Source organism: Gopherus evgoodei, chromosome 7 (assembly GCF_007399415.2).
Source record: "Gopherus evgoodei ecotype Sinaloan lineage chromosome 7, rGopEvg1_v1.p, whole genome shotgun sequence".
Classification (NCBI taxonomy): Eukaryota; Metazoa; Chordata; order Testudines; family Testudinidae; genus Gopherus; species Gopherus evgoodei.
Window position 1 is genome coordinate 33,060,586 of NC_044328.1, and position 27,385 is coordinate 33,087,970.

The following is a 27,385-nucleotide window of genomic DNA, read 5'->3' on the forward strand; positions in this document are numbered from 1 at the left end:
TCGGGCAGCCCTGGGGCGTGTGCTGCCCTGGGACACTCGCTGCTGGGTGGCGCGGGTCCCGCCATCAACACATGAGCAGCTGCCCGGCGGGACTTGCGCCGCTCGCCCCCACGGGAAATGCCCCCGAGCCCAGCCCTCCCGGGACAGAAGGACTCGCTCCCTTGCGACGTTGTTAGTCACTCGCTTGTAAAGCACAACAACGCCCTCGCCTTTGTGCAGCGGGGCGCGCTGTATATTTACTGTCCTAGCCTGCTACTTCCTTGTTCCCCCAGCGGGCCAGGTGCGGCAAACCACCCTGCGGACACCGCACCTGGCCCTGCGGATGTCAGAGGAAGAGGAGGAGATGCGGCTGCTGTCTGCCCGGTCGCCGTGCAAACACCCCCCACTGGCACCAGCAACCCAGAGCTGCCGCCCCGTCCCGCCGCTTGGCACCTGGGTGCCTGGCTTGGGGGCAGCCGCAGCGTCCCTGGCTCTGGTGGCGTGTGATGCCCTGGGTGCCAGCCAGATGCCAGGCGCCTGCAAGACTCCCCAAGGGAACTGCACCCGTTTCCCCTTCTTCTCGGACTTCAAGGGCCAGAACAGGGTGGCCCTGAGCGCCCTGGAGACCGCCATCCTCTCCTGCATCTTCCTGGTGTCCCTGCTGGTCAACATCTGCGCCATCTCGCTGCTGGCCAGGACGAAGAAGAAGTTGCGCACTGCCAACTACCTGGTGCTCAACCTCTTCTGCGCGGACCTGCTCTTCATCAGCGCCATCCCCGTCATCCTCGTGGTGCGCTGGACCGAGTCCTGGGTGCTGGGGGATGTCGTCTGCCACATGCTCTTCTACGTGATAAGCCTCAGCGGCAGCGTCACCATCCTGTCGCTGGCGGCGGTCAGCCTGGAGCGCGTGGTGTGCATCGTCCGGCTGCGGCACACGGCCCGCTTCAGCTGCAAGCTGCTGGCCGGGACCCTGCTGCTCATCTGGGGGGTCTCCGCCCTCGCCACCCTCCCGCTCTGCCTCTTCTTCAGCGTGGAGCCCCTGCTCAGGCACGGCGAGGTAAGGAGCAGCTCCGGCGCGCTCTGCGCCGCGCCAGCCTGGGGCGACGGGGGCAGTGGGGGCGCGGGTCAGCACAGTGCCCAATGAGCCAGCCCACGGGAGGCTGCTGCCTAGGGACCCAGGAACCCCAGCGGGTTGGGAAACGGCGGGTGGTTTCGCTCCCTTCGAACAGCCTGATTCCAGCCTCGCCTCCCCCAAAGAGTGTCCGCACCATCTGTTCAGACAGGCTGCGCGTCCCGGGTTCTCATCGGCGCTGCGGAGCAGCGTGCTGGAGCTGGTGTACCTGGCTCCCTGCCCCGGGAGAGCGGCGATGCTGCCGTAGTCCTGCCGGGGCGCCCCGAGGTGCGATGCTGTTCTTAGTCCACGTTTGGGGGGTAGGGGGGGCTGCTGGAGATTATCCAGAAGGCCGGATAGGATCGATTCAGGTGACTTGTTATTCCAGCTGGTGTTGCAGGGCAGAGACCTGAGATTATACACTGGAGCCGTTACCCGGAGAGTGATGCCTAGCTCCGGACTTGGGGTTAGACGTTAAGAGGTTAATGCCCCATGAAGTGTTATAAGGGGGACATTTTTCAACGAAGCCTTCAAAGGTTGGCAACACCTTCTCCTTTTTGGCCCAGCAGGGTTGCTGGAACAATTTGTATGGTGGGGGTGCTGAGAGTCATTGAACCAAACTGTAAACCCTGTATTTAATGGAGACCACTTCAAGCCAGGGGGTGCAGCAGCAGCACGGCCAGCACCTCTAGTTCCAGCACCTGTGCAGATCAGTATTGATGTTGGGCATTGCCTATGCTTATTACGTTACATTTAGCCATTAAGGTGTGGAATCAGAGTAGAAATGAACTTCTTTTAATGTAGGATTTGATCCTCAAGTCAATAAATAGCAAAAGTCTCATTCACTTCAGCACAGCAGAATCAGGATCTAATTAAGGTCTTCAGAGGATCAGTCCTACAGTTCAGACTCACATGGATTTTTTTTCCCCCATAGAACTGTACCACCAGTTTCTTTGTTCCGCAGTGCTTTGTCCTTGCACTGCATCTTGTATAAACATGAGGCGTTGTGTTCCAGCTTAGAGCTAGGAAAGCCTCTTTTCCGCATATTTCTCTTTTCAGCTGCCTGTGCCCAGGAAGTAGCGCCTTGCATTAATTTATATAAGAGCTTTCCTTGAAAAATGCACAAATAATCCCTCCTGCATGCAAAAACAAACAATATGCTTACAGAATAATAATAATTTAATCAGTCCTTCCAGGTTTTTAATGGTTTTTCCATTTGTTTATTTAGAAGTTATGAGTTTACATTTGAAAATTGTCACTAGCATTTGCTATGCTATTTAATCAGGGCCGTAGCAATAAAGAATGTGGCCCCCTCCGAACATATGTCCCGGGCCCCTTACAATGCAGAAACTGGAATGCGGTATTTATTTTATACAATATACAGGGTTCATATTATGTATACATAGGCCTACAGTGTACATGTATTCTGTATTTACGCAAAGCGCTTCTTTCAAGCCTTGTTCTCCACAAATTGGTTAATCAATGCGTCATAGTCCAGAGATCTGGCAATCTTGTTTTCGATTGAGATAACTGCAAGCGCAGAAAGCCTGTCATCTGTCATGGTTGAGGGCAGGATATTCTTGATCAGTTTCATTCTGCTGAAGCTCCTTTCAGCACCAGCGACAGTAACTGGTGTGGTCAGAAGAATTCTGATGCAAATGCAAAGAGTCGAATATATCTCCTGAAGGCTGTTCTTGTATATGTACATTAAAAAATTGTTTGCAGTGACAAGTCCTCTCTCTTTCTCGATGACATAAATAAAACGATTCAATTCCATTATGAGTTCGTTGGCATCAATGTCTCCCATTTTTCTTTCAAAATTTTTGCTGTGATTCTCCAGTTCCTTTTCTCTGTGACACTGCTTCAGGCTGTTAGTGTTGTACAGAAATCCAAACAACTTATACCACTCCACGAGTTGGTCAAATGGCGATGAAACAGAAGATATGGCCTGATCAGTGAGAACAAGAAAGAACTGCGATTTGAATTTTTCTTCGGCAGAAAGACGACTCGAATCATCAGCACATTCATAATCAAACATTCTCTTCTTATGTCGCACCCTGGTTTCTGGAAACACCTGCTCAATACCCATATGCTCTGCTATTTCACATGCATTTGTGACCACAGAGTTATAGCCTATATTTCGATAGTCTTCCAAAAACTTCATTGTAGCACCAGCTTCTGCCTGCAGTACATCAATTGACACATCTGGTGACTGAATTAATTTGCAGGTTTTATTGACATGAAATAGTATATCGTACCACGTGTACACAGTCAGAACAAAAGGCCATGCAGTAACATGGTCTAAAAGTGCACCGGCTTCTGTTGCTGTATTGCCATCTTTCTTTTCGAGCGCATATTCGCGCAAAGATGACAAAGCATTGCACAATTCTTCAAGGTGATAACGCAATGGCTTCACAGCATCAATTATCGACTCCCAACGAGTGTCCGATAACCCTTTAACAGATATTGGCATATGTTCTTGAAGTATATCCCAAAGTGAAGGTGAAGAAGAAAAGATACATATATTCTGTTAATCAGACCGAAAAAGTCAACGGCATATTTCGATGACTTTGCCGCATCTGAGATCACAAGATTCCAAGTGTGAGCTCCACATGGTACATACAAGGCACGGTCATTTATTTCTAGCATGCGGGCTTGAACTCCTTTATTCTTTCCTCTCATATTTGCGCCGTTATCATAAGCTTGACCTCTCATGTCAGCAATGTCTATTCCTAAGTTGTTTGCCTTTTCAAGAAATGCTTCCAATAAGCCCTCACCAGTTGTATCATGAACATTAAGAAAATCAACAAACACTTCACAAATATTGACACCATCTTCACCGTTGCATTCAACAAAGCATAACACCACAGACATGTGTTCTTCATGTGACACGTCAGGTGTACAGTCCAAATTAACTGAATAATATTTTGCTTTTTTAAGCTGCGCTATGTTGGCCTCTTGAATGTTACTGGCAACAAGTTGAATCAGCTCGTTTTGGATCTGTGGACTGAGGTACTGAACAGGTGTCTCTGCCTTTTTAATCCTTTGTAAAAGTTTGCTGAGGACATTATCATACTTTGCAAGCAATTCAAACAGTCCCAAAAAGTTGCCATTCGAAGGATCGGCGCGCTTTTCATTACTTCCTCGAAATGCCAAGTTTCTTTGGACAAGAAAATAACGACATCAACCATGCGTTTGACAACATTTCTCCAGAAATCTCTTTCTTTCAGAAAAGCCTGCAATTCGAGTTGGTCAATAGATGTATGGTTTACTATGCCTGACCGAAGGTCAAACCATTTCACCATACAGTCTTGATGACCTTTGCCTGTTTCATGCTGCTGAAGTCTTTTTGACAGTGCTTTCCAAGCAGATGTTCCACGACGTAGCGGTATGTCGCCAGTGCCATATAATTTACAAGAAAAACAAAAAATGGCATCTTTCTGAACTGAGTACATTAACCATGAACATCTTATTTTCTTGCCATTTGCCATGGTTCGATAGAAATGAGTACTTGTGAACCTCCGTCTTTCCTCGTTAAATAGAAATTCGTAACTTTCATTCTGCTGCGGTGGGCCACGTGCAACAATGTCACACACTTGCCTGTCCGCTATTATAGACGGCCAATCTCCTGGATCATCAGTCAGTGGTTCAGATTCAGATACTTCTTTCCCGGCAGCAGCTGGAATATCTGTCACAGTTTGTTTGGTAGAACAACTGGCTTCACCTTCGACCTCACTTGAAGCACTTCTGGATACTTCTGGATACGATTCATCGCTGCTCGCACTGTCCGTTTCATGTGCCTGTACCTGTACATTGGATTGCAGCGCAAAATACGTTGACAATTTTGGAATTTTCTCAAGTTCCTTCTCGGCATCTTTTGCTGCCTTTCATTTACTAGCTCCGCTCTTATACATTCTCTTAGACATCACAAAGCACGTTTCTATGTTGGAAATGATAAAAAACTAAACAACTAAATTAATAACATTTATCCGCCGACCGCCATTATGAACGCAAATACACATTCTTTGAATGGGTCCAACTAAAATTCGAAACTGACCGACAGACAACTGATGTAGCCAATAGCATTATGATGTATCATAATGACTTCACGGTTTTGTCAGTAAAACCGATATGGATTGTGCAATAGCGTCAATAAATGTCACTTACCTAGTTATACCTTACATTTTTTTTGCCACTTTTAGGGGCCCCCTTCCTTGCAGGGCCCCCTCCGGTCGGAGGGTACGGAGGCACTCGCTACACCTCTGTATTTAATTATTGCACCAATTCCATATTTGCGTACCAAATCTTGTGAACTACACACCTGTCATCATGTTTTGAAAAACATTCCACATTGAAACAACTATTTTGTTTTCATTAGTAACTATTTCCATAGATCCTGTTTATGTAGTGGCCAGTTACTTGAATGAGCACCAGGTCAGATGAAGTGTAAACATTGACATATGGTTCCAGAGAACTTTATACTGAAAGTAAATATCTAAAATATAATATTAATGATTTTCTTTTATTCTTTGTAAACAGGAAGTTCAAATTTGCACCTTGGTTTGGCCCAGCATTGCAGGAGAAATCTCTTGGGATGTAACATTCACCTTTGTTGTCTTTATAATACCAGGATTAGTCATTGTGATCAGCTATACAAAAATTTTACAGGTATTTTTTTCTTATAGTTTTATTGCAAAATGACATCTGGCTGGCTAGTAATGTAGTAATGCTAAACAGTATAAATTGTATTTGCTCAAGTATAACAGTTTCAGCTGAGAGAGTTTTGTTTCCATTATAAACAGCAGTGAAGCTTGAACAGTGTGTTACTAGAAACCCAAGATAGGAGTCAGTCTTAATTCATGTACACTTTGGGGCACCTTACTTAATATCACGTATTGATCATAATTAAGGGCCTATATAAACTTGCTAGAGATATTGTACTAACAAACATCTCAAACAACTGAAAATTCATTGTGGATCAGATCCTGCATTGTTTGCATCCCCAAAACTCAAAATGGATTCAATGGGAGTTGTACGACAGCAAGGAAGAGCAGCCCTGGGTCATAAAGTCCTTAAAACTGTTTTCCCCTCACTCCCTTTGAATCTACCCTTTTCCTGCTTTAATTATGTGTCATAATTAGGGCTTCTGATTTTAGGTTTAACTGATAAACACCAACACCTCAGATACAAAAAAATGAAATCAGTGTTATCCAATAAACACCACAGATGGTTTCTTGTGGGGTGTGATTTCTCAAGTTCAGTAACATTTTATTGATCCATGTAGACCAGGGGTCAGCAACCTTTCAGAAGCGATGTGCCGAATCTTCATTTATTCACTCTAATTTAAGGTTTCACATGCCAGTAATACATTTTAACATTTTTAGAAGGTCTCTTTATCTAAGTCTATAATATATAACTAAACTATTGTTGTATGTAAAGTAAATAAGGCTTTTAAAATGTTTAAGAAGCTTCATTTAAAATTAAATTAAAATGCAGAGCCATCCGGACCAGTGGCCAGGACCCAGGCAGTGTGAGTGTCACTGAAAATCAGCTCGCATGCCGCCTTCGGCACACATGCCATAGGTTGCCTACCCCTGCTGTAGACTCTGCTGGTGCACACTAGAGGTTCACTGTCTAGTGTGCTTTAGAGTAGTGCTGTTTGAAACAGTATTACATTATAGCCCCTTAGAGGATATTACAAAGCAAGTACTCACTGTAGTGTATACAAAGAGAAAGTGCCAAACCCTTGCTTTTTGGACATCTACATAAAACTAAAAAATTGCTAACCCCCCCCAAATCAAATTAATAAGTGTCCTAAAAACAGAAGCAATAGTTATGATGTGTAGTTACTCTCGCCCAAGCTCCAGGATGTTTAATAAATGTCAGCAAACAAAAGCAGTAGACAAAGAAATAGAAAAGGCGGGGTAGGAAAAGTGACATTTTTGTAATACTTTTTCTCTCTGGGAGGGAGGTGTTTTCTAGTGGCTTAAACATGGGCTTGGGAGCCAAGAACAATTGAGATTTAACCTGTATTGCGACACTAACTCCCTCTGTGACTTTTGTCAAGTCACCTAGGGCCCTGATTCTGCATGGTGCTGCAACCTGTCAACTGCCATCAACTTCAATGGGAGTTGAAGGCCCCCAGCACCTTATAGGATTGGGTCGCTAGGGCCAGATTGTGACTCTAGCCACAGGCCATGCTGGGGACACCTTTGTGGGTGTTTTCCGGAGTGCAAAGAGACCACAGCTGCTATGACTTCCTTGGAGAGCATGGGCCTACCCTGCCCTGCTTCACAATTCCTATTGCTGCATGTCAAAACCCTCACTCTTCTCCAGGGCTCACCTAACTGTTCTCTCTCTTACCCGGTCAGGAGTCCTTCTCTTACTAGACTGAGGGTTTCCTCATAGGCTTTTTTTCATCATAGCCCCTCATAGCTGCCTCCCCAGTTTCATTGGTGGGGTGGCCCTGCTCCAGGACTGCCTTTGTCCCTGACTTTCTTCTGAAAAAAGGTTTCTCCTTATATTTCCTGGCACTCCTTCCCAGCCTGCCTTGCAGCAGCCTACAGTTTTCAGGGTCCCTCTGAGGAGTACAAATGACAGAATTTCCTTGTTCAGGACTTAATTGGGACCAGGTCATCCTGGACCCATAGCATCCCTGAAAGGGTCAGTGTGCAACCAGGAGCCACAGGTATGAAAACAGGTTTTTTCTAGAGTTCAGCCAAAAAGAAGAGAGGAGTCCACAAATTAACCTCACTGCTGGGTGGACTGACTGGGTTACAGGCCAGCATGCTATTCTACAGCAAACACACCTCCTCTCCAGCACAGATCCATCCCCTTCCAGATTCCCAACTCACCCTCCTCCTTGAGCCTTTCCCCCAATGCGCACAGACACCTGCCATCCTTGTCCTTCTCATTCATCAGTGCGTGGAGCTCTAGAAAAAAGCTGATTTTTGACCTGTGGATCTTTGAATGTAAGGTCTACCTAAATGGGCGTGGTAGGTGGTACAAATGTACTTCCTTCAAACTGTCTCAGTTTAGGGTCCTTAAGTGCCCCACTTCCTGCTCTGTTGCTAGATGGAGGCCACCTCTGGGTACTATGCAATGGATCCTGGGGTATGACGTGGTAGCACACCAAGTAGCATAATTTTAATATGTAGGCAACTACTGGCAGTGGATGGGAGAGAGTGCGCTGTTTGGCAGTGGCAAGCATCTATCCCTGCCAGAGTGCAATTTTAATTGACCAGACAGGCCTGAATGCAGCCAAGCACCATGGAGCAATCCATCCCAACCCCATCCACAAGCCAAACTGATTAGATAGGAAACATCATCATCATCACCACCATGTGAGTTCCCAACTCTTACGCCAGGAAGCAGCAATCTGTCTCCCAAGCCAGTGAAGGACATGCAGGACAATTACTCCAGCCCTAGGACTATAGTAACATATTCAGACAGTGGAGCTGGCTGAGGGGGAAATAGGGAGATTAAGAACAGGGAGTAGTAGAACAAAGAAGTCTGGGCACTCATTTCTATGCAGTCTCCTTCCACCACTTACAAGCAGGGCCACCCAGAGGATTCAGGGGGCCTGAGATCTTCAGCAGCGGGGGGCCCCCGCTTCGGTGGTAATTTGGCGGCGGGGGGTCCTTCCACTCCAGGACCCGCCACAGAAGTTCCCCAAAGACCCATGGTGGGGGCCCCCCACCGCCAAATTACCACCGAAGACCTGGCACTTCGGCGGCAGGTCCCACTTCGGTGGTAATTCGGCAGCAGGGGGTCCTTCCCCTTCGCCCTAGCCCCACGAGAGTTTTCCGGGGCCCCCAGAGCGAGTGAAGGAACCTGCTCCAGGGCCCCTGAAAAACTCTCACAGGGGCCCCTGTGGGGCCCGGGGCAAATTGCCCACTTGCCCCCCCTCCCTCTGGGCAGCCCTGCTTACAAGCATGAAAGAGGTTCCTTGGTTTTGACTTTCAACATGGGAGTGATTTCCCCCCTGAATTAGTGTCCAAGCCAGTGAAGTGCTGAGAGCCTTCTGAGAGATGCTGAACCCTCTCCCTGAAATTAGCAGGAACTGAGGGAGCTCAGCATCTATCAAGGCCTCTCGGAAATTCTGGAGACCAAAGCCTCAGTATCTCTGCAACAGCCTGCCACAGGCTGCAGTTCAGAAAGTCAAAGGTACATTGTGCTGAACGTTGCCCCATGTTAATAACATGGATCTGTTTGTTGGTGGCCAAGACCTGGGTTATAAGTCCCTGTTTGATTTTGGACAAGTCTGTTAACCCCTTGGTGCCGTAGCTTTTCCAACATTAAAGTAGGGACAATACTTTACCACCCTTGTAATGTGCTTTGGGATCCTGTAATGAAATGAATGACGTGAGTGCAAAAAGACTGATTATGCCTTGCCTTAGGGCTGCTTTGCAATGTTCCACCTGCACCACTAACCCCAGGATGGTTAGAGCCAGTCTTACACGCCTTCATCACCACCCATTCCTGTGGCCAGTGCAGGGCGCATCACCAGTAGCTCTTTCTTGAACCAGGGTATTGGACCTTGACAAAGCAGCACCACAACTGAGGGAGGGCTGAGGTGGCTTAAATCACAATGAGCATTCCTTGGTCAGAGCTAATGATAAGGAACGAAAGTACTTACTCATAATTAGATGCTGGAAAGGTTGGCAATATTATTGGTAAAATTTAACATATTTAAATACCAAATATTGAATCTAGTGAACAGTAACCCTCACTATTCAGGTCCCACTTTAACTGAATTTCAGTGAACTAAACCAAAGTTTCACAAGTCACAATCATTAACATGCTTCTGTAACCCATCTTTGCTGCTAGTGAGAGCTGTTCATGAGAAAGAATTTTGCCCCTAAAAGCAGAGATTTTTCTAACTCTCCAGCACGATTTTCATACTGGTTTCAGGATTACAAAACCACGGTAAGACAGTTTGTAAAACAGCTTTTTCCCACAGTAAAACAACACAGTAATATGATTACAGCATGTAGAGAGGAAAACGAGGTGAAAACTTATGTATAATAGTCAAACAATAAACAAATTGCATTTCAGTAGGAATAAGGGTTTGTATTTTCAAGGTGACAAACATTTATTTTCAGTGCATTAGGACAGGTATTCATGGCTCTGTTCAACATAGTTATTTTTCACTTTCTTCAAAAGCACATTTGAGGGTTAGGAAATAACAGAGAGAGGCACCAGCAGCAACAGGGCTGAATTATAGAGCGGGGATTTGGGGGGAAGGGTTTGTAGGAATTCCTTGCCCCAATTTGCAGGTGTGAGCTTCATCTTCCCAACCACTCCACATTTTACCTGTCTACAGCCACATACTGAGACTTAATGCGGATTTCACTTGATGTGAAAAAGGTCACTAGCTTGTTAAATAAGGATAAGGATACGCCTAAAAGGTTTTGGGTTGTAAATTACCTCAGAGCTTTTTGAACAGGTCTTAACATTTCTTAAACACCATGCTTTTGTATTATTAATAAATTAGTGTGTATCTATATGTATTTCACAGAGTATATCCTCTAAGATCTTGGGTATGCTGTTTAGTTTCAGCTTTCTCTCTTCTGACTCTGGACTGCCACCCCTGCCCCTGCCGTTCTCTCTCCCCTCCTGACAATGCATTCTTTTCCTTTTTGTATCTCTTTGCTTCTGCATCTACCTTGCTTCTAGGATTCCATCACTTTCCTTCTGCTTCAAGTGAATTGGCATCCAATCTCTTTCCCTTCCTCTAGCCTAGAACAGACACTGTTTTCATGGAATTTGAACCTTTAAAAGTTTGGTTCATTCTAGAAATAGGGACCTCTTTTTCTCCCTGTAAGACAGCAGTAACTTCTGTTGAGCACAATGGGAGTTACTGATGTCCTATATCAGAACAAGCAGGCTTCAGGAGTAGGTTCAGTTTCCAAGAATGCCTTCTCCCATCCATACTATGAAGAAAAATAGGCCAATGGATCCAAGGGCTGCTGACATGAATGCAACTTCACTGTTAGTGAAAGCATACCATGTTTGCTTTCATGACGTTTACAACATCTGCCACTCAAACAAACATTTGCCACCCAAGGAAATACATTCCGCCCATGATTAGCTGAACCAATTCGCAAGCTGTGCTAGACAAGAAGCATTTTAAATAGCAGCCCGGCCTTTAAAATAACCTGCATAAATCATTCCACTGCTGATCAGTAGCTGATTATATCTTCAGTGCTGGATCCATCAACTTTGGGTGTGTGCATAGCAGTGATTTAGAGCAATGATAAAGGACAACACGAGTAATGTCAACTGTCTCTTACTTGTCCTTTCATTCCTATTGATACTAATAGGTTTTATTTGTACATCACTGGTACACGGAAGTTTCTTGGGAACTTTTTAATCAAACAAATGCAGGTTAAGGGACTAAAAGCATCAGGTAAACACTACATTTTAAATTAATACAGATACACAAATAAAACTCATATTCCATGGTAAAGGCCTTTTGAAATAAAAATGTTTTGAAACCTGCTTTAAAGGGCTAAGTCTGTTACTATCTTCTGGTCAAATGGAAGGAGATAGCTCTATCCTCACAAAGACCTAAATGCTGCCTCTCCTGTTCCTGCAAGCTCCAGGCTAGAACAGAACACTTCAGAAAGCACAAGGGTAAATAGGAAGCCAGAGGCTCAGAAAGGTATCAGGGACCTAGGCCTGATGATGGGCCTTAAAAGTTAAAATCAAAATCATCCTCTGCAGCAATTAGTAAAAAAACAGTGCTTAATCTGTGCCAAGGCTTGCCATGGCTGAGCCCCAGCACCTCTAGGGTTAGCAGTTCACAGCCCTGGCACCCTTGGGCTTGCTGTGTCACTTATGAAAACAAAACAATAATTGCTTGAACTCTGGCACCTAATTGCATGAGCCCTGGCACCTCTTCCATTAAAAATTAAGCACTGGTAAGAACATAGTGGCCATATTGTGTCAGTCAAATGGTCCATCTAGCTCAGTATCCTGTCTCTGACAGTGGCCAGTGCCAGATGCTTCAGAGGGATTGAACAGAACAGCACAATTTCAAGTGATCCATCCCCTGTTGTCCAGTCCCAGCTTCTGACAGTCAGAGCTGAGGGACAGCCAGAGCATTGGGTTGCATCCCTGACCATCTTGGCTAATAGCCATTGATGGACCTATCCTCCATGAACTTATCTAATGCTTTTTTGAACTAGTTATACTTTTGGCCTTCCCACCATTCACTGGCAACAAGTTCCACAGGTTGACTGTGCACTGTGGGAAGTACTTCCTTACATTAGTTTTAAAACTGCTGCCTATTAATTTCACTGGGTGACCCCCCTAGTTCTTTTGTTATGTCAAGAGGTAAATAACACTTCTATTCACTTTCTCCAGAACAGTTATGATTTTATAGACCTCTATAATATCCCCCTTAGTCATCTGTTTTCTAAGTCCCAGGGCATTTTATTTTCCCCTCATATGGGAGCTGAATCATACCCCTAATCATTTTTGCTGCCTTTTCCCTTAGCTTTTCCAATTCTAATATGTCTTTTTTTGAGATGGGGCAACCTGAACTGCATGAGTATTCAAGGTGTGTGCATACCATGAATTTATATAGTGGGATTATGATATTTTCTGTTTTATTAAATATCCCTGCCTTAATGGGTGCTAACATTCTGGTATACAGGATACCCTCTGCCTATTCTTGATTTTGGTCAAGCACTTGCATGCAATATTAGCAACGGACCACCATTTTGGCAGCTCACTATATAGAACATGGTAATAGGCTAACCCAGATGACACAAAAGGTAGATGCTTGGAGCCATTGGTTGAGATACAGCCTCCCTCTGGTGTCCTCTGGGATAGTCTTAAACCCATAAAAAACAGCTCTGACCAATCAGCTTTCATAGGACCTTATAACATGAAGCCCTGAGCAACAGCTATGCCTAGACACCAGATTACACTTGCCCCAGTAAAGACTGGGAAGCCTGGAGAAATGTGGCTCTTCTTACATTTCCTTTCTGATCTAGTCAACATAATTTTAGTCTTACCACAATACAACCTAAGCCATCCAATCTTGGGATTTTATATTACAAGTGCAGAGATGCATAATATCTCTCTAGAGCCTAGAGAAAGTGGGATAGATAGCTGGGCATCATCTGCAGTCACATCCAAACCACGTCTCTCACCTAACTCTCCAAGAGACTAGCAAAACTGAACTGGGGATCACCATATGTAATTCAAGCAGTGACTAAGAAGAAATACGTATATATTAGATGAGACTACTCTATGGCATCATTGTACAATGAGCATGATACGAAGTATTACTGGGGTGGTGTTCAGTGATCACACAGTGCCTAGGTTTGCTTGCAAGAATTCTGGGTTTATCCCGTGTCCAATTCCAACTGTCTGTGCATAACAAGAGTGCCAAAGTATCCTGCCACTGGCCCTAATACCACAACTGAGATCAGTTCAAAACAGTTATAATCACATCCTCAGGTAATGAAGCAATACCACAGATATCACGCCTCCTTGTCCACTCTGGTAACAAATGCCAGCTTGACAAGTGTAGTTTCAGTGCTGTGTCTAGGCTGAAATTTATCATCTACATCTGTATTCTCCAAGTATTTCAGTAGTTGCTATCATCTTCTCAAGTGCCTTGGCCAAAATAGCAGATTAGAAAGCAGTCTGTAATCCAATTGTCAACACTGCCCTACTCTCCTGTCTCTCCTGTCAGGCAGGACCCAAAGCACAAGACCTTCACCAACTCAGCATCTAAAACTGGTCTCAAATCTTCCCACCAAAGCAAGGAATTTGAGACCTCTGTATGCAGCAATAATCTCTTAAACAGGGTGTCATGTGTTTGCAAAATCTTATTCTTAACAAACCCCAGAGAAATAGCCCTCCAGTGATTATAGATAGTCCAGATGACTAAAATAGATACATATACTAAACGGGATTGATAACTCGAGAGACAAGGTGGGTGAGGTAATATCTTTTATTAGACCAACTTCTGCAGGTCGGAGAGAAAAGCTTTTGGGCTACACAGATCTCTTCTTCAGGTCACTTTGCCCATCGGATCTCACTAAAATTCTGGGACGCAGGGCTGGTCTTACAGATGGGTGATGTGGATGACCATGCAGGGTGCCATGATTGGCAGGCAAGGCGCTGGTGTCAAGAGGCGAGGAGCAGAGCAGGCCTTGGGTGTGAGGTTGCAGAAGGGAGCTCAGAGTAATGTGGGGGGGGAGACAGCAGGAGTCTGGGGCAATAGGAGGATGAGTGGGGAGGCAGCAGGGGCCAGGGGCGATGGGAGGATGGGTAGAGTAGCCAGGGGAGGCAGCAGGGGCCAGGGGCTATGGGTGGGTGTGTGGAGAGGCAGTGGAAGCTAGGGGTGATGGGTGGGAGGCCAGGGGGAGGCAGCAGGGGCCAAGGGTGACACAATACAAGTTCTCCCAGGGCACCATTTTTCTTAAGAGTGGCCCTGTTGGGACCAATATTGCTACAACACTTCAAAAAAGGTTGACAAATGATTTTTTGAGGACATTGTCAGCCCTGCAAACTAACTGAATTTTATACAGAGAATAATTGATACAGGGAAAAGTTTGTCCTGAGTTCAATGTTTATCTCCACTTTCACTCTGAGCAAGGTAAGTGTGATTATTAATCTTGTTCTTATTGGGGAAAATGTTCAAAGGCACAAAAGGCAGTTAGGTTCCTTACTCCCACTGATTTTCATAGCCTCCTAGTTAGGCACCTAACTGTGAGTTGTGCCTTTGCAAACCTCCACCCTTGTTCACATCTTATGGACAGGAAAACTGAGACACAGAGAAGTGAGGTGACACCTCTAACTACATACCAAACCAGTGGTAGTGCTCCTGCTCCCAATCTCACCTTCAATCCACTAGTTCATGCAGCTTTTTCAATAAAAATAATGTGCATGTAGAGAGTGATTAAGCTAGAGAAGAAATATTAACAAGTATTACACTGAATGAGTCAAATTGCAACTTCTGGAATAAAAATGAATAGGCCAAATCAGCACAGCTTCATTGACTTCATTGGAGCTGATTTACACCAGCTGAGGATCTGGCCTAGTGGGAGAAAGTATTTAGCTGAAGTGTTTGTCTGCTGAATTTTGGAGGTGGGGGTTAGTTTAATTGGATCTACAGTTAGGAACTTTAAATAATTTTAATTTTGCTGTGCTGACTTTCCTGAGAATGGATTTTCCACAAGCCCTAAGCATTCACAATTCCAATGGAAGGCAATGGGAACTGGGGATTCTTAGCACCCCGGAACTTTAGAGCCCACAGCCCAGCTTCTGAAACAAGCTTAAGTGCCTAGCTTCTACTAAAGCCAATTGAATTGTTTATTGAAATCAATCTGGATCAGGGCCTACGTGCCTCAATCTTGCTTATTACGCTTTTACAGAAAAAGTGAAGACTTTCATAAAGACTACAGGATGCACAAGGTGTCAGGGCTGTTGTAGACAAAGTAATTCTGATCAGTGGCTGATAAACCAAAATGTCAAAGACAATGCACTGAATTTTAAATACATTCTCACTCAAGTTTAAAACCTATCACCTAATGGAAGTAGCATGCATCTGGGAGGTCTGAGAGACAAACAGAAATTTTGTGGAAAAAAATATTCTGCATTTGAAAGACATCTCTGCTTTAACCATTGTACCATCCCACTGAAAACCCATACACAGAAAAGTCTGAGCCAATCCCTGGACCCAGGCACACTCAGATTTTGGAGGTGGGAAAATCTGAACCCAGATCCAAATTCTGCAAATGGTCCATCCTTACAATGGGCAGAACCAACATTCTGGACTCAAACACCTACATACTTTTTTCAGGTGTCAAAATCCGGATCTACATTTTGACTCTTGAGCCCATCTCTAACTATCTGTAATAGAATTTTAGTGCAGCTCTACTCTGAAAATGAGTACGCAAAAATGGCACCTGCTTACTCAACAGTTCTGCTTCATTTGTGTACCAGTCATATTTGCTGACTTTAGTGACTAAATTACACTGTTACTACTTTTTACTCCTATTTACCTGCAGAGCCAAAATGTCCATAAAAGAGTGAGCTGGATTCTCTTCTTTGTGCATCAACAGGATTGTTAGCTATACTCCAGTCACAGTCAATTACCCCTGTGTAAAAATCAACAGATTTACATAGATGAAATAACCAAGGTTATCATTTGAAGGTAATGGGATTTCAAGGGTAAAGGCCTAATTTGACTTTAAAAGTATTAATGCAAAATGGGTGATGAGCAAATGCAAAATAAGTGATGAGCAAATGCAAAATGGGTGATGAGCACAAGAAGGAAAGAATCCAGCTTGACTACCAGACAGGCTGAGTTTCAGAGCTGACAGTTAGGAAAAAAAACAAACCATTTTTCTACTAGTTAACTCAGCACATTGGCAATGTACTCATTGAGAGGCAATAAATATAGAACTCTTGCCTTTTTATAGACACTTCGAGAGCAGAAACATGATTTGCCAAGATTCACTTCTGCAGCTTTAAAAAAAAGCTACTCAGCAAGAACTCTGTTACAATAAATGTTATTTTGTTTTTGAATGCAGATTACAAAAGCATCAAGAAGAAGATTAAATGTCAGTTTAGCCTACTCAGAAATTCATCAGATCCGAGTCTCCCAACAAGATTACAAGCTATTTCGAACTTTGTTTGTGCTGATGATCTCTTTCTTCATCATGTGGAGTCCAATTGTCATCACTATTCTCTTAATTTTAGTTCAGAACTTCAAACATGATTTGAATATTTTGCCATCATTTTTCTTCTGGATAATGGCATTCACTTTTGCCAACTCTGCCGTCAATCCAGTTTTGTATAACGTTGCCCATTTCAGACATGAATGGCGGCAGTTTCTTTTGTGTTGTGCAGCTCTTCCTGGACGGAGAATGACTAATACAGAAACCACAGGAAGAAGAAATGACCACAGAGAATCGAACTTATCTGTAATTTACAAATAAGTCATGTATGAACTATGTTTCAGCTGTTGCTTTGGCTGCTAAACCATACACTTTCCCACACTGACCAGCTTACCATTTTATAGTATTATATGCTAAAGAAAGCAGATAAGAAAAGAAATATCTATGGTTCAACTTCTACAATCCTAACCCAGGCAAAATTCTATTGTCTTGGGAGTTTTGCCTGAGTAAAACTGCAGAATTAAATCCTATAAGCCTAATTCTCTTCTCACAATGATGTAATCAGGAGTAACTTCACTGACATTGGTGGAGGCACAGTAATGTAAAACAATGTAACTTCAGAGAAGAATTGGGCTCTATGAGGGCAGATTTTCAGATGGTGTAAATTGTCCACTGACTACAGTAGAGCCATGACAATTTACTGAGGATATGCCCCAGTTTTACTATCCATTTGCCAGTAAGAATAGAAACGAACTTTTAAAAATGGGTGTAAAAAGTGCACCCTCAAAAATTTCCATGCAGTCACTAAGCCCATAAAATAAAAAAAGGCATTTGCATGCATAAATTAGGTGACTGGCTGCCTGAACATACTTTTGTGCAAACTACCTTTATGCATAAAATGCCAATCTGAGTAGGCAGATGTGATTTTTGCTGGTTCAATGAGCGCATGATCATTTTTGCTGGTGTGTCCTACATTTGAAAATTTGGTCCTTAGAACTAGTCAATCTCTGGCACCATTTTGCTGGATTCAGCAATGTTACAGTAGATAGAAATGTTTATTTTTCTTAAGAGTGTAAAAACAGGGTCATTACAAATGGTGCATTTTTACACATCTTAAGTATGAATGTAATAAAATAAAGCTATTCTGTGATGTGATCAATGAACTTCCTTTTGTATTTAAATACTACTTCGCTTTCCAGTGAATCCAATAAAGAAGCCACAATAAGTCAAGAGGACTTAAGGCATTTTAAAATTAGATATTAGGGATTTTTAAAAATATTTGCCTGCAAGGTTACTAAACAAAGTCAAAAACCAATAAGAAAAAAACAAAAGAATACATACTTAAGTACCGCCATCTGGATTCCTATTTCTAAGCATTGCAGTAAAATAATATTTTTGCCAATAAAACAATCATCTTTTTATATTTACACAATATGCATTCCCTGTTATCCATGTTTATTAAAAGTTTCATTGGTTTATTGACAGGGTGAGCTACAGAGCTCAGATAAATATATTTTAAGTTTGAATGAAGCTGCTTTAAAGGTCTACAACAAAACAGTCAATTTGTAAACTTTACATCCATATTGATGTTACATGATTTGCTTCCATAGTTTCAAAACTCCTTAAACGCAGAATCCTGAAACACAGAAAATAAAATTAATGCTATTTCTAAACCAGCACTAGAAAGATAAAAATATATAAAAATGTATCAAATTTAAAGTGTGGGTAAATGTATTTCCTTTAAAGTAGTCTTACACATATCAGTCTATTATTTGCAATGTTATTCTGCTCTTTAGATCTGTAGCACATAATTCCAAAAGATTTTCAACTCAGCATAGGACAGGAATTAATCAGATCTGTTCCATTTGTTCCAGACAGTAATGCTGAGGCAAAGAAGAAGCTATAGCACAGATCAAGCACAAGAACCATTTCAAATTATATTTACCTAAGTAAGATGTATCGTACTTTTCATTTAAGATCACAAAAAATGGCAGTAATAGACTATCTTAATGTACATACATTTATTTTCTTGTGATTTTTGTTTTTAGTGTATGCTGATACAAGGCCAGGTTGCAATGCCCTGGTTACAATGAAGTAATAGCTTGCTCTGCAAGCAGTCCTGTGGTCAGTATAACTATTTGTGATAGTTTTATTGTCATTGGGAATACGCACGGAGGGCAAAACTGTGATACTCTTACCCACAAGCAGACCATTGATCTCAAGATAGTAGCCCAACCTGACCCACAATCAGTAGGAGATTTAGCTTCAGAAATGCAAGTTAAGTGGCAAAAAACACCAACAGCCTTTTCTCTATAGCTTCTTTTGCTTGAAAATAAAGATAGTTTACCAAGAACTGCTATTTAGATATAACTATATTTATACCAAGTCAAGACCTGTGTAATTAGTAATTTATTTATTGTGCACTTCAGCACAGTATTAGTTTAAAAAGGCAATGAAGAATCTTTGGAAAAAGGATTTAACTTGAAGATATGGGTCCAGAATCTAAACTGAAAGAGTCTGGATCACTTGATGATTACCTGTCTTGTCCATTCCCTCTGGGGCACCTGGCATTGGCCACTTCCAGAAGACAGGATATTGGGCTAGATGGACCTCTGGTCTGACCCAGTATGGCCATTCTTATGTTCTTATGTTCCTTTCAGTGGGAGTTTTACCTCAGTAAGGCCTGCATAACAACTGAGTAAGGACATGAGGATTTGGCCCGCTTGCGAATAATTCTGTAGTTCTTGCTAGCAAAACTATGAGATGCAGGGAGGCCTCTGTTCACGGAGAAATTGAATTTACATGGACTTTGTATGAAGAATTTCCTAATGCAGATGTTTTGATAATCTTTTTTTTTTCTTTTAGCTCTTGTACAAATATCCACAATCTCTGTTCATTGCTCCAACGTATATCTGTTTGGTGTGTAAGAATCTGGCTCAACAAAACTAGGGAGTTCAGAATCAATTAATGCTCTGGTAAATGATCCGGAACTTTGTCTGAATTGTGACTATCATGCCTGACTAGCGGAGGAGGTGCACAATTGGCTCTAGGTCGCCATGACACTTGATGCTGGGGTCATCTAGCCACCACTCTGCTCCCTAGCATAAAACAGAGCAGCCTCAGAGGATCCAAAACATCAGTTCTCATTCACAAAGAGCATGGAAGCCAAATCAGCCCTAGCAGACATCTCCAACCACTACCCACCATCTGAAAGAGCAGGCAATGAGGAAAACATGCAACCCAGTGGGGCAGAGTTAAGGTTTGTGTAAAAAGTGGGGGGTCTTCAGCTTTTACAAGGGGAGAGCAATTAGTACTGGGGCAGAGTTAAGGTTGGTGCTGAACTATTAGAAGACAAGTTCCTAACATTTGTATTTACATTTTATCATTCAATGTTCTATTAATGATATTTTTAGTATGGAGGGTGTATTTGCAACTTTAACTGTGCTTTTAAAAACTATGTTTTGTGGAGAACAAGTACTCTTTTACGTGGAGATTCTCCTGAGATGTTTGTAGATGTTTTGTCACAAGCTGTGAATATTTATGAACTTATTGTACGTTTTCTTTACAACTTGTAACTTCTTGCAAACATTCACAATTGATTTACTAGTGTGCAAACATTTCCTATACTTTCATATACATTTAATAGAAACACAGGATGGCCCTAGCGGATAGTCTACTATCCTGTCTCTCACAGGGGCCAGTACCAATTGGTTCAGAGCAATGTGCAAGAAGCCACTTTTCCATACCTCTTCCTAAACTGGAGCTGGAGCACAATGGCTGGGCTCCATTTTACATTCTTTTTTCACACATAGGACTCTCCACGCCTCTAGTCATTTTAATTTCCCATCTTTAGGCCTCTCTATTTCTGTTATATTTTATTTGAGGTGGGGTGAACAGAACCAAGCACTGTATTCACAGTGAGAAAACACCATCAATATATACAATGGCATTATCCTATTTTCTGTATTTTTTCTGCTCTATTCTTTAGGCATCCAAACATTTTATGTGCTTTTTGATTCCTGCTGTAGACTGAGCACATGTTTTCACTAAGCTGTCCACAGTGACACCCAGATCTTTTCCCTGAGTTGTTACAGTTAATTCAGAACTCAACAATATGTATGAGTAGTTAGAATTATTTGTGCAGATATTTATTGCCTTGTATCAAAAGTGAATTTCATTTGCAGTTGTGCTGCCCAGTCTAGCCTAAATAATTTTGTGTGGTTTGCACATTTTCATTATAGACAACATTTATTTTCATTCTGTTCACCAACCTTTTCCAGATCATTAATAAATATATTAAGTATCACCTGTCCTAGTAGGTCTTTGTGGTACCCCAATGTCAACATATTGCCAGACTGTAAATTAACTGTTTATATTAGTCTTTGTTCATCTAGTCATAGATTAGATTAAAAAATTGTAAAGCCAGAAGGGACCACTCTGACCATCTAGTCTGATCTCCTGTATAACACAGGCCATAGGACTTCCCTGAATTAATTCCTGTGTGAACTAGAGCATATCTTTTAGACAAACAGCTAGTAAAAGTATATCTACGTAAGCTGGAAATCGCACCTCTGGCTCAGAGTGCGGATGTAGCCCATGACTACTTACTTTCCCTTAAAAAAGTGTCTTGTGGGGCTTTTTAAAAGTCTAAATAAATTATATCTACAGTTCTCCTCTATCTCCTATTTTGCTGACATCCAAATAATTCTAATAGATTAGAGAGATAATTTTCTCTTACAGAAGTTCTGACGGTTTTGTCCCTTTCATGTTGTATTAATCTAGGTATTCTGCAACTCTCTTCTGTGTTTGTTTCCTGGGATGGGCAGGGCAGTAAAAGTGAAAATGGCATATCTGAGACTGAGTTTGCAATAAGCAAATAAAATCATACCACAGCTACTAAGTGCATCCCTTCCTACTATCCCTGTCCACGAGAGAAAGAGCTTCCTAGAATGGCAGTCATTTCACTTCCCAAATAAAATTTTCTGAAAAAAACATATTCTTACCATTATGGACAATAACTCTGTATTTTCTGTCCAAGCAGAGGTCAACCTGCCTTTGCCTGACAATTCTCTGTGCCTCGGGTGGCAATCCCTTCGGGTCCCGGGAGAACACAAAGGAGTAACTATCAGCACAGGTGCCATCGTCATTTAGTTGGCGGCAGGAGTAATGAAGTGCATAAGTGTCATAATCTGTGTCGACCACCCAGTGATCATCATCTGGAAGAAACCATAGGGAAGGAGCAAGAAGTTATAGAGGTAGGAGGAGACATTCACCTAGAGAGAATGCTGCATTTACTCAGTCACAGAAAAATACCACACACATTAGTATTAAAGATGGCAAATGGTCCATAATGGGCCTGATCCTGACAGGTGTTGGGCACCCACAATACTTACTGAAATATGGGGAAGTTCCATGCTCCTGGCACCGCTCAGGCTCAGCTCCAAGACGCTAGCATCACCACAACACGTGGGATGCATTTAATCAATTAGATTAAATAAATCAACAGGAGCCAACTGGCCTGAGTAACATGAATTCACCTTTGTCCTCTTCTTAGCTGACAGGCAGGAAGCTTTCAGTAAGGAAGAAGTGTCATCTTGAAATCATATTGGCCTTCTAAAAATCAATCCTGGCTGCTTGACATTCAGTTAACCTGGAAAGAACCTGCCACCTACCTTAGGACGTCCCTCAGGATCATTCCCAAGTGCCATACAGTTTGTGAGTCCACCCTTTAAAGGGGGACAGTCTCGGCCAGCAGACTACTACCAAATATGGCATTGTGTTGTCTCTGCCACCTCCACAGCCCAGCAGTCATTGCCATACTGTGGATCAGTACCTGTGGACCGGCCTTTATAGTGGATATTGGATTGTATTATTTTGTAAATACATATTATAACTAAAGATAGGTCTGAGCTGCAAAGCTTAGACGTGGATGCAAACTTTCCCAATATACAGGAGCTTTTGGAGCTAGGATCTTGGTTCAAGCTTATTTATAACCAAAATAAGGTGTGATGAGTATTTCCAGATATTACTTCCCTCACAAAGAAGCAATGTGTTTTAAAAGCATACAGTTTTAATATTAGATTTCAATACTGAATGCATTTTATGGTAAAACCTTAGCCAGAACTCCATATAATTCTGCCTGTTTGCGTCATTTGTGTGATTTGAATTTAAATCATGGCAAATTATTGCCCTTACAACCAGACTTCTTTTGCTTATATTTCAGTGACATTACAATCCTTTCACAAGCAGTGTTACAGTGTGGAAATGGCACAAATTGAACACACTCTTTTGTATTATTTTAAATAATCTGTGCCAATGTAAAGTAAAAGTCCACTAGGTTAGGAGGGTTGCAACAACTTTAATTTTAAACTAACTTGGTAGAAGTCTGGATCTATTTTAAGTAGGGATAATGGCACCTCGGTCATTTTTAATTTAAATGCTGAAAAACATGCATTGCAGCTCTTATCAGGCAGAATAAATCCATGACCTTTTAGACCATGCAAGCCCAGGAAACTGCAAGTGCTGATTCTGTGGTGGGGCTGATTGCTCTGGGGCAAAGGTTAGTCCCATTTGGAAGGTCAAAAAGAAAAAAATAAAGCTCCTTCTGAGTGAGCTGTGGAGCTGGCAGTGGGACGCCAATAAAGGAAAACTCCCATACTTCACAACTCACCATCTGGATCTATCCATCACCTGCACAGCCCACAGGTGTTTCTTCACACAAGGAGACAGATGGGCTCTGGGGCCAGTCCAAGGAACAGGGTTATTTTCCAAAGCAATCTCAGAGGATGTCTCCTGTATTCCCCTCTCAGCCCTACCGCCAAAGAAATCTTACCCACTTCATCACCATTATGATGAGGGATTTTTTTTCCAGAGTCTGAGTCCTTTCCCTTTCTTCAGCCACAGTCAAGAAGTTAGAAATACTGTTTTCATCTAAGTCCTATTTACATAGCGATTAGTATCGCTGAGGTTCTTTGCTTTTAATTCCTTGGTAGGGAAGTAGAATTAAAAAAGCAATAGATATTCTGAATCTTGAGGAAATTGCCATCAACAGGCTCTATCATGTAGATCAAATATGAAGCCTAAACTAGTTGACAACATCCCTTAATGTAACGCTTTAAGTCTGTAATAAAACTAAGAAAATATCATGTTGGATTCTGTGATGCATTGCATTGCTTTACCGAAACATGGGAGAAATTTAACAAAATAAAACTTACTTGGAAACTTTTTTTATACTTCATGGCAAATGCTTCTGTCTAATGGGACTAATTTGTGTGTGTATAGTGGTGCATATGATCTTTTAAGGACTGAAAACATAATGTTTAAAATGGTCAGCCACAGGGTAAAGCTGGAGAAAATAAATATGTTCCGGCTGGTCATGCACCAGATTACTCACAGCTCTCCTACTCACACTACTTTCTGGAAAGCTCTGTTTTCCTACCACAGAAACGCTTAAGAAACTACTTTGAAACCTGGCTTTAAGCTGTATTTGTGTGGAAAAAGCTGGGGCCTCTTAGGTTTCTTATAAATGTGTATTTGCTAGGCATATGCAAAGAGATGTATCACAAATCCTTATCACAATTTGCAGTTAGAATTTCAGACCGTTCTCAGCTATTTAACATTTAGTGTAACAATTGATTCCTCTCTAACCTCCCTACATCCACAGAAATGAATGTGGGGGGAGGGTGGGATGTAAGGGGGAGAGCTGCCCTCTCCAGTTTCCACACCTCATGGACCTCCTCCTCAATATTTGGCCTCCATGGAGTTGAAGGAGTGGTGCTGGCCATCTGGGTTCTGCCAGATTCTCCCTCTTCAGGAGGACCAGAGTTTGCAGCAATGTATAGTACAGTGCTCCCATCTCTGCAGGGTGGGCATCCAGCAATTAGGGAAATCCCTGGAAGTATGGCTCAGCAGTGAGTTGGCAAGAAAACGGACAGCAAGTCAAAGGCAAGTGGTTTCCTGAAGATCCCCTGAGAACTGTGTGTTTTTGAGGTGGAGCCCTCATCTCTTCCAAATTCCACCTTCTCCCAGTGGAGCTATTCCATGGAAACTTCTCGAGTGAAGAGTGCTGGAGTTTCTACTCCCTTAGGTGGGTTAATTTCACACAGGGGAGAATGGGACTCAATATGCTGAGAGTGTTGAGGGTTTGTTTGTCAAAAAAAGAGGACGTCCCTGTGTTCACAAAGTATCCACAAAGGCTAAGAGCTTCAAAATCCTCCTCTACCAGGTTGTTGTTGATGACTAAATCGGAAGTTAGGCTTTTTCAAGAAAATTAACACATTCAAATAAAAAGCAGATCTGAACTAAAAAGAGCTCATAATCTTCTCAATCTCCTTCTACTTCTTTCATGTGATGACTCTAGTCTATATTATGGGGCTTGGAAAGAAAATAAATGTATGACCTTTGCCATGCAAAGACCTTGACTTCACTAGGATAAACATCAACCAGCTAACACATGTGAAAATAGAAACTGCCTTATTCGCTCTAGGATTTTACCATGTGGCAGCTGCCATGTGTTAGCTAACATGGCTAAAAAATCCCTTATTTTCCCCCTGTAGGTGCACCAAAAGTGACAAGGGCTATCACGCAGCCCTAGGTCTCCTGCAGCAAAAACACTCCACTATTTAGTAGTACTCACTTCCCTTCTGGAGAAAAGAGGCTACACCCCAGTACTTCATCTTGAACTTGGCAGGATCCTCAGTGTCAGTGAAGGAGCCAATCATGTCAGCGCAAACATCCCACTCACTGCAAATAAAAGAGTCAGACAAAAAGAGGCTGAGTTCAAACCTGGCAGCCTGGACTTAGGATCAGATAGTGATGAACACGTGGGTAGAAGGAAGAGTTAGAGCAGCAGAGAGCACAGCAGAAAGTCAGGGCCCTGGGGACATGGAATGGGAAGAGAAAGAAGGGTGCCAGGCAACTTACTTAAACAGCCGGACTCTGCCCCTGGCGGTGGCACTCATTTGTCCATTCTCATCTATGGTGAACTGGGCTACCACATTGTCCTGCAGGAACAGCCCCTCGGGGTCTTTTTTGGCCATGGCGTACCAGATGCCTGTATACTGCAGGGAGAGGAGATAGGCTCTGCTTAGGCCTGGGAAGTATGGCACTCCCAAGTTTGGGGACGATCATAAAAGCTGGATCTACCTGGACCTTGCAGAACTTTGCTGATCTTTGGCCCCAGGTCTCCAAATTATACCATCAAATCAGAGAATAAATCCAGCTGCTCCTACCCCACCAAAAACAATTTGGATACAATGCACCAAAGAGCACAAGCATCACAAAGATTCAGATTCAGCAGTGGGTCCTAGCCAGGTTTTGGCTCCAATCCTCTAAGTCCTAATGTTCGAAAAGAGAACAAGGATAGCTGCTCCTACCATACAAACCAATTCCATACCTTGCTATGATAATACAAATAATCAGAGTAATAATAATGTAACTCAGCACCGGCGGGGTGGGGGGGTTTGCAGTGGAACTACAGCAGCTGAAGTTCTCTCTTCTGGTAGAGTTTTTGAGTTTGGGATTTTTCAAATAGCTGGATCCAGCAAGCCCAAGGTTCTGGATGAAGGGGGAGGGGGTCTATGGTGCTGCTGGTCCCGTTTGTAGCAGGGGCTAGATCTTTTGCTGCATGAAGAGCTGCTGCTTTTTCCCTCTCCTTAGAGCACACTCTTGTTCTCTGTTTAGGCCTTTGGGGCTCTGGGCCATAGGCGCTGGATCTAGGTTTTGTGGTGCTCTGCACTGGAGGCCGGGGGTTTGGCACAGGAGGAGTGGGCGGACTGGATCTCTATGCTGATAGTACATTTTGGGCCTGGGGTGAAAACTGGCAAGATCCAAGGAGAGCTGGCCCCAGAGAGTGGGGAGGGGAGTGGACACCTACACGAGCCTTGTCGAAGTTCTCTTGGACTCTGAAGTTGCTCACTCTGCAGTCCCGCTCCGCTCGGCATCCACCGCCTAGCAGGCCCAGGGCCACCAGCAGCAGCCAGGCCAGGAATCTCCCCGCCTGAGCCATCCTACTCCTACACAACAGCAAACGGAGACAGACCAAATCATCAACGGGGGGCGAGGGGCCCAAGGCATACTAGGTGCCCCCAAGATGCTCAGAGGGGCAAGCAGTGGGATCCCCCAATGCCTGCACAGTAGAGTACCCCCAGCACATACGGTAGGTGCTCCCCAAGGCACCCAGAAATAGGGCCCCAAAGCATCCAGAGGCCCCCCCCGTGCAGATGGTAGGGCGTCCCCACTGGCTCACTGCAGGAGAGCTGCAGCATTTCTAGCCAAATCGCTGGGCGATCCGAGTCTTCGCACGCGGCGGATAAGAGAGAGCTGGAAACGTGTCTCTTACAGAGCAGCGCAGATCCCCGCAGTCAGCCGGTCTGTAGCCGAGCGCTCGCACAGGGGAGAGGAGGCGACTAGAGGGCGCAGGGCTGGGAGCGCTTTATACAGCTCCGGCGTGGGGGTGGGAATCTGCTCTTTCGTAACTTCGCGGGGCGAAAGACTAACAAGGGGAGTGGGGAAACCTGATCGATTCCAGCTAGGCAAGGGGGCCCTGCGCAGCAGGCTCTTGCGTAACAACGGCGGAGGTAACCCAGGCGATCTTTAACCCCAGCCCGGGGAGAAACGCGTTTACTGTGTCACACAACCCAAAAGGGAA

At 43.5% G+C, this 27,385-nt stretch overlaps 2 protein-coding genes across 3 annotated transcripts; one reads left to right on the forward strand and one right to left on the reverse strand.

Annotated features, from left to right (window-relative positions):
- Nucleotides 1-221: 221 nt before the first annotated feature.
- On the forward strand, nucleotides 222-18,015 carry FFAR4 (free fatty acid receptor 4). Of its 2 annotated transcripts, XM_030570108.1 has the most exons (3): nucleotides 222-1,036; nucleotides 5,630-5,758; nucleotides 16,651-18,015. In XM_030570108.1, exons 1-3 carry the CDS (start codon nucleotides 323-325, stop codon nucleotides 17,056-17,058), a joined length of 1,251 nt encoding a protein of 416 aa, XP_030425968.1. In that variant the 5' UTR covers nucleotides 222-322; the 3' UTR covers nucleotides 17,059-18,015. The 2 variants fall into 2 exon arrangements, with proteins under 2 accessions (XP_030425968.1, XP_030425969.1); XM_030570109.1 differs by lacking the exon at nucleotides 5,630-5,758.
- On the reverse strand, nucleotides 18,010-26,743 carry RBP4 (retinol binding protein 4). The gene is made up of 5 exons (XM_030570111.1): nucleotides 26,612-26,743; nucleotides 25,660-25,796; nucleotides 25,373-25,479; nucleotides 21,741-21,953; nucleotides 18,010-18,373 (listed from the first exon to the last, which is right to left on the reverse strand). The coding sequence occupies exons 1-5, from the start codon at nucleotides 26,741-26,743 to the stop codon at nucleotides 18,360-18,362; spliced, it is 603 nt and encodes a 200-aa protein (XP_030425971.1). The 3' UTR covers nucleotides 18,010-18,359.
- Nucleotides 26,744-27,385: the final 642 nt, after the last annotated feature.

Bases quoted from the DNA above. Each gene is read 5' to 3' on its own strand.
- FFAR4 (XM_030570108.1), top strand. From the start codon at position 323: ATGTCAGAGGAAGAGGAGGAGATGCGGCTGCTGTCTGCCCGGTCGCCG. The intron at 1,037-5,629 runs GTAAGGAGCAGC...CTTTGTAAACAG, and splicing joins CCCTGCTCAGGCACGGCGAG to GAAGTTCAAATTTGCACCTT. The intron at 5,759-16,650 runs GTATTTTTTTCT...TTTTGAATGCAG, and splicing joins GCTATACAAAAATTTTACAG to ATTACAAAAGCATCAAGAAG.
- RBP4 (XM_030570111.1), bottom strand. From the start codon at position 26,743: ATGGCTCAGGCGGGGAGATTCCTGGCCTGGCTGCTGCTGGTGGCCCTG. The intron at 25,797-26,611 runs GTAGGTGTCCAC...CTCTCCCTGCAG, and splicing joins AGAACTTCGACAAGGCTCGT to TATACAGGCATCTGGTACGC. The intron at 25,480-25,659 runs GTAAGTTGCCTG...TTTTATTTGCAG, and splicing joins GGCAGAGTCCGGCTGTTTAA to TGAGTGGGATGTTTGCGCTG.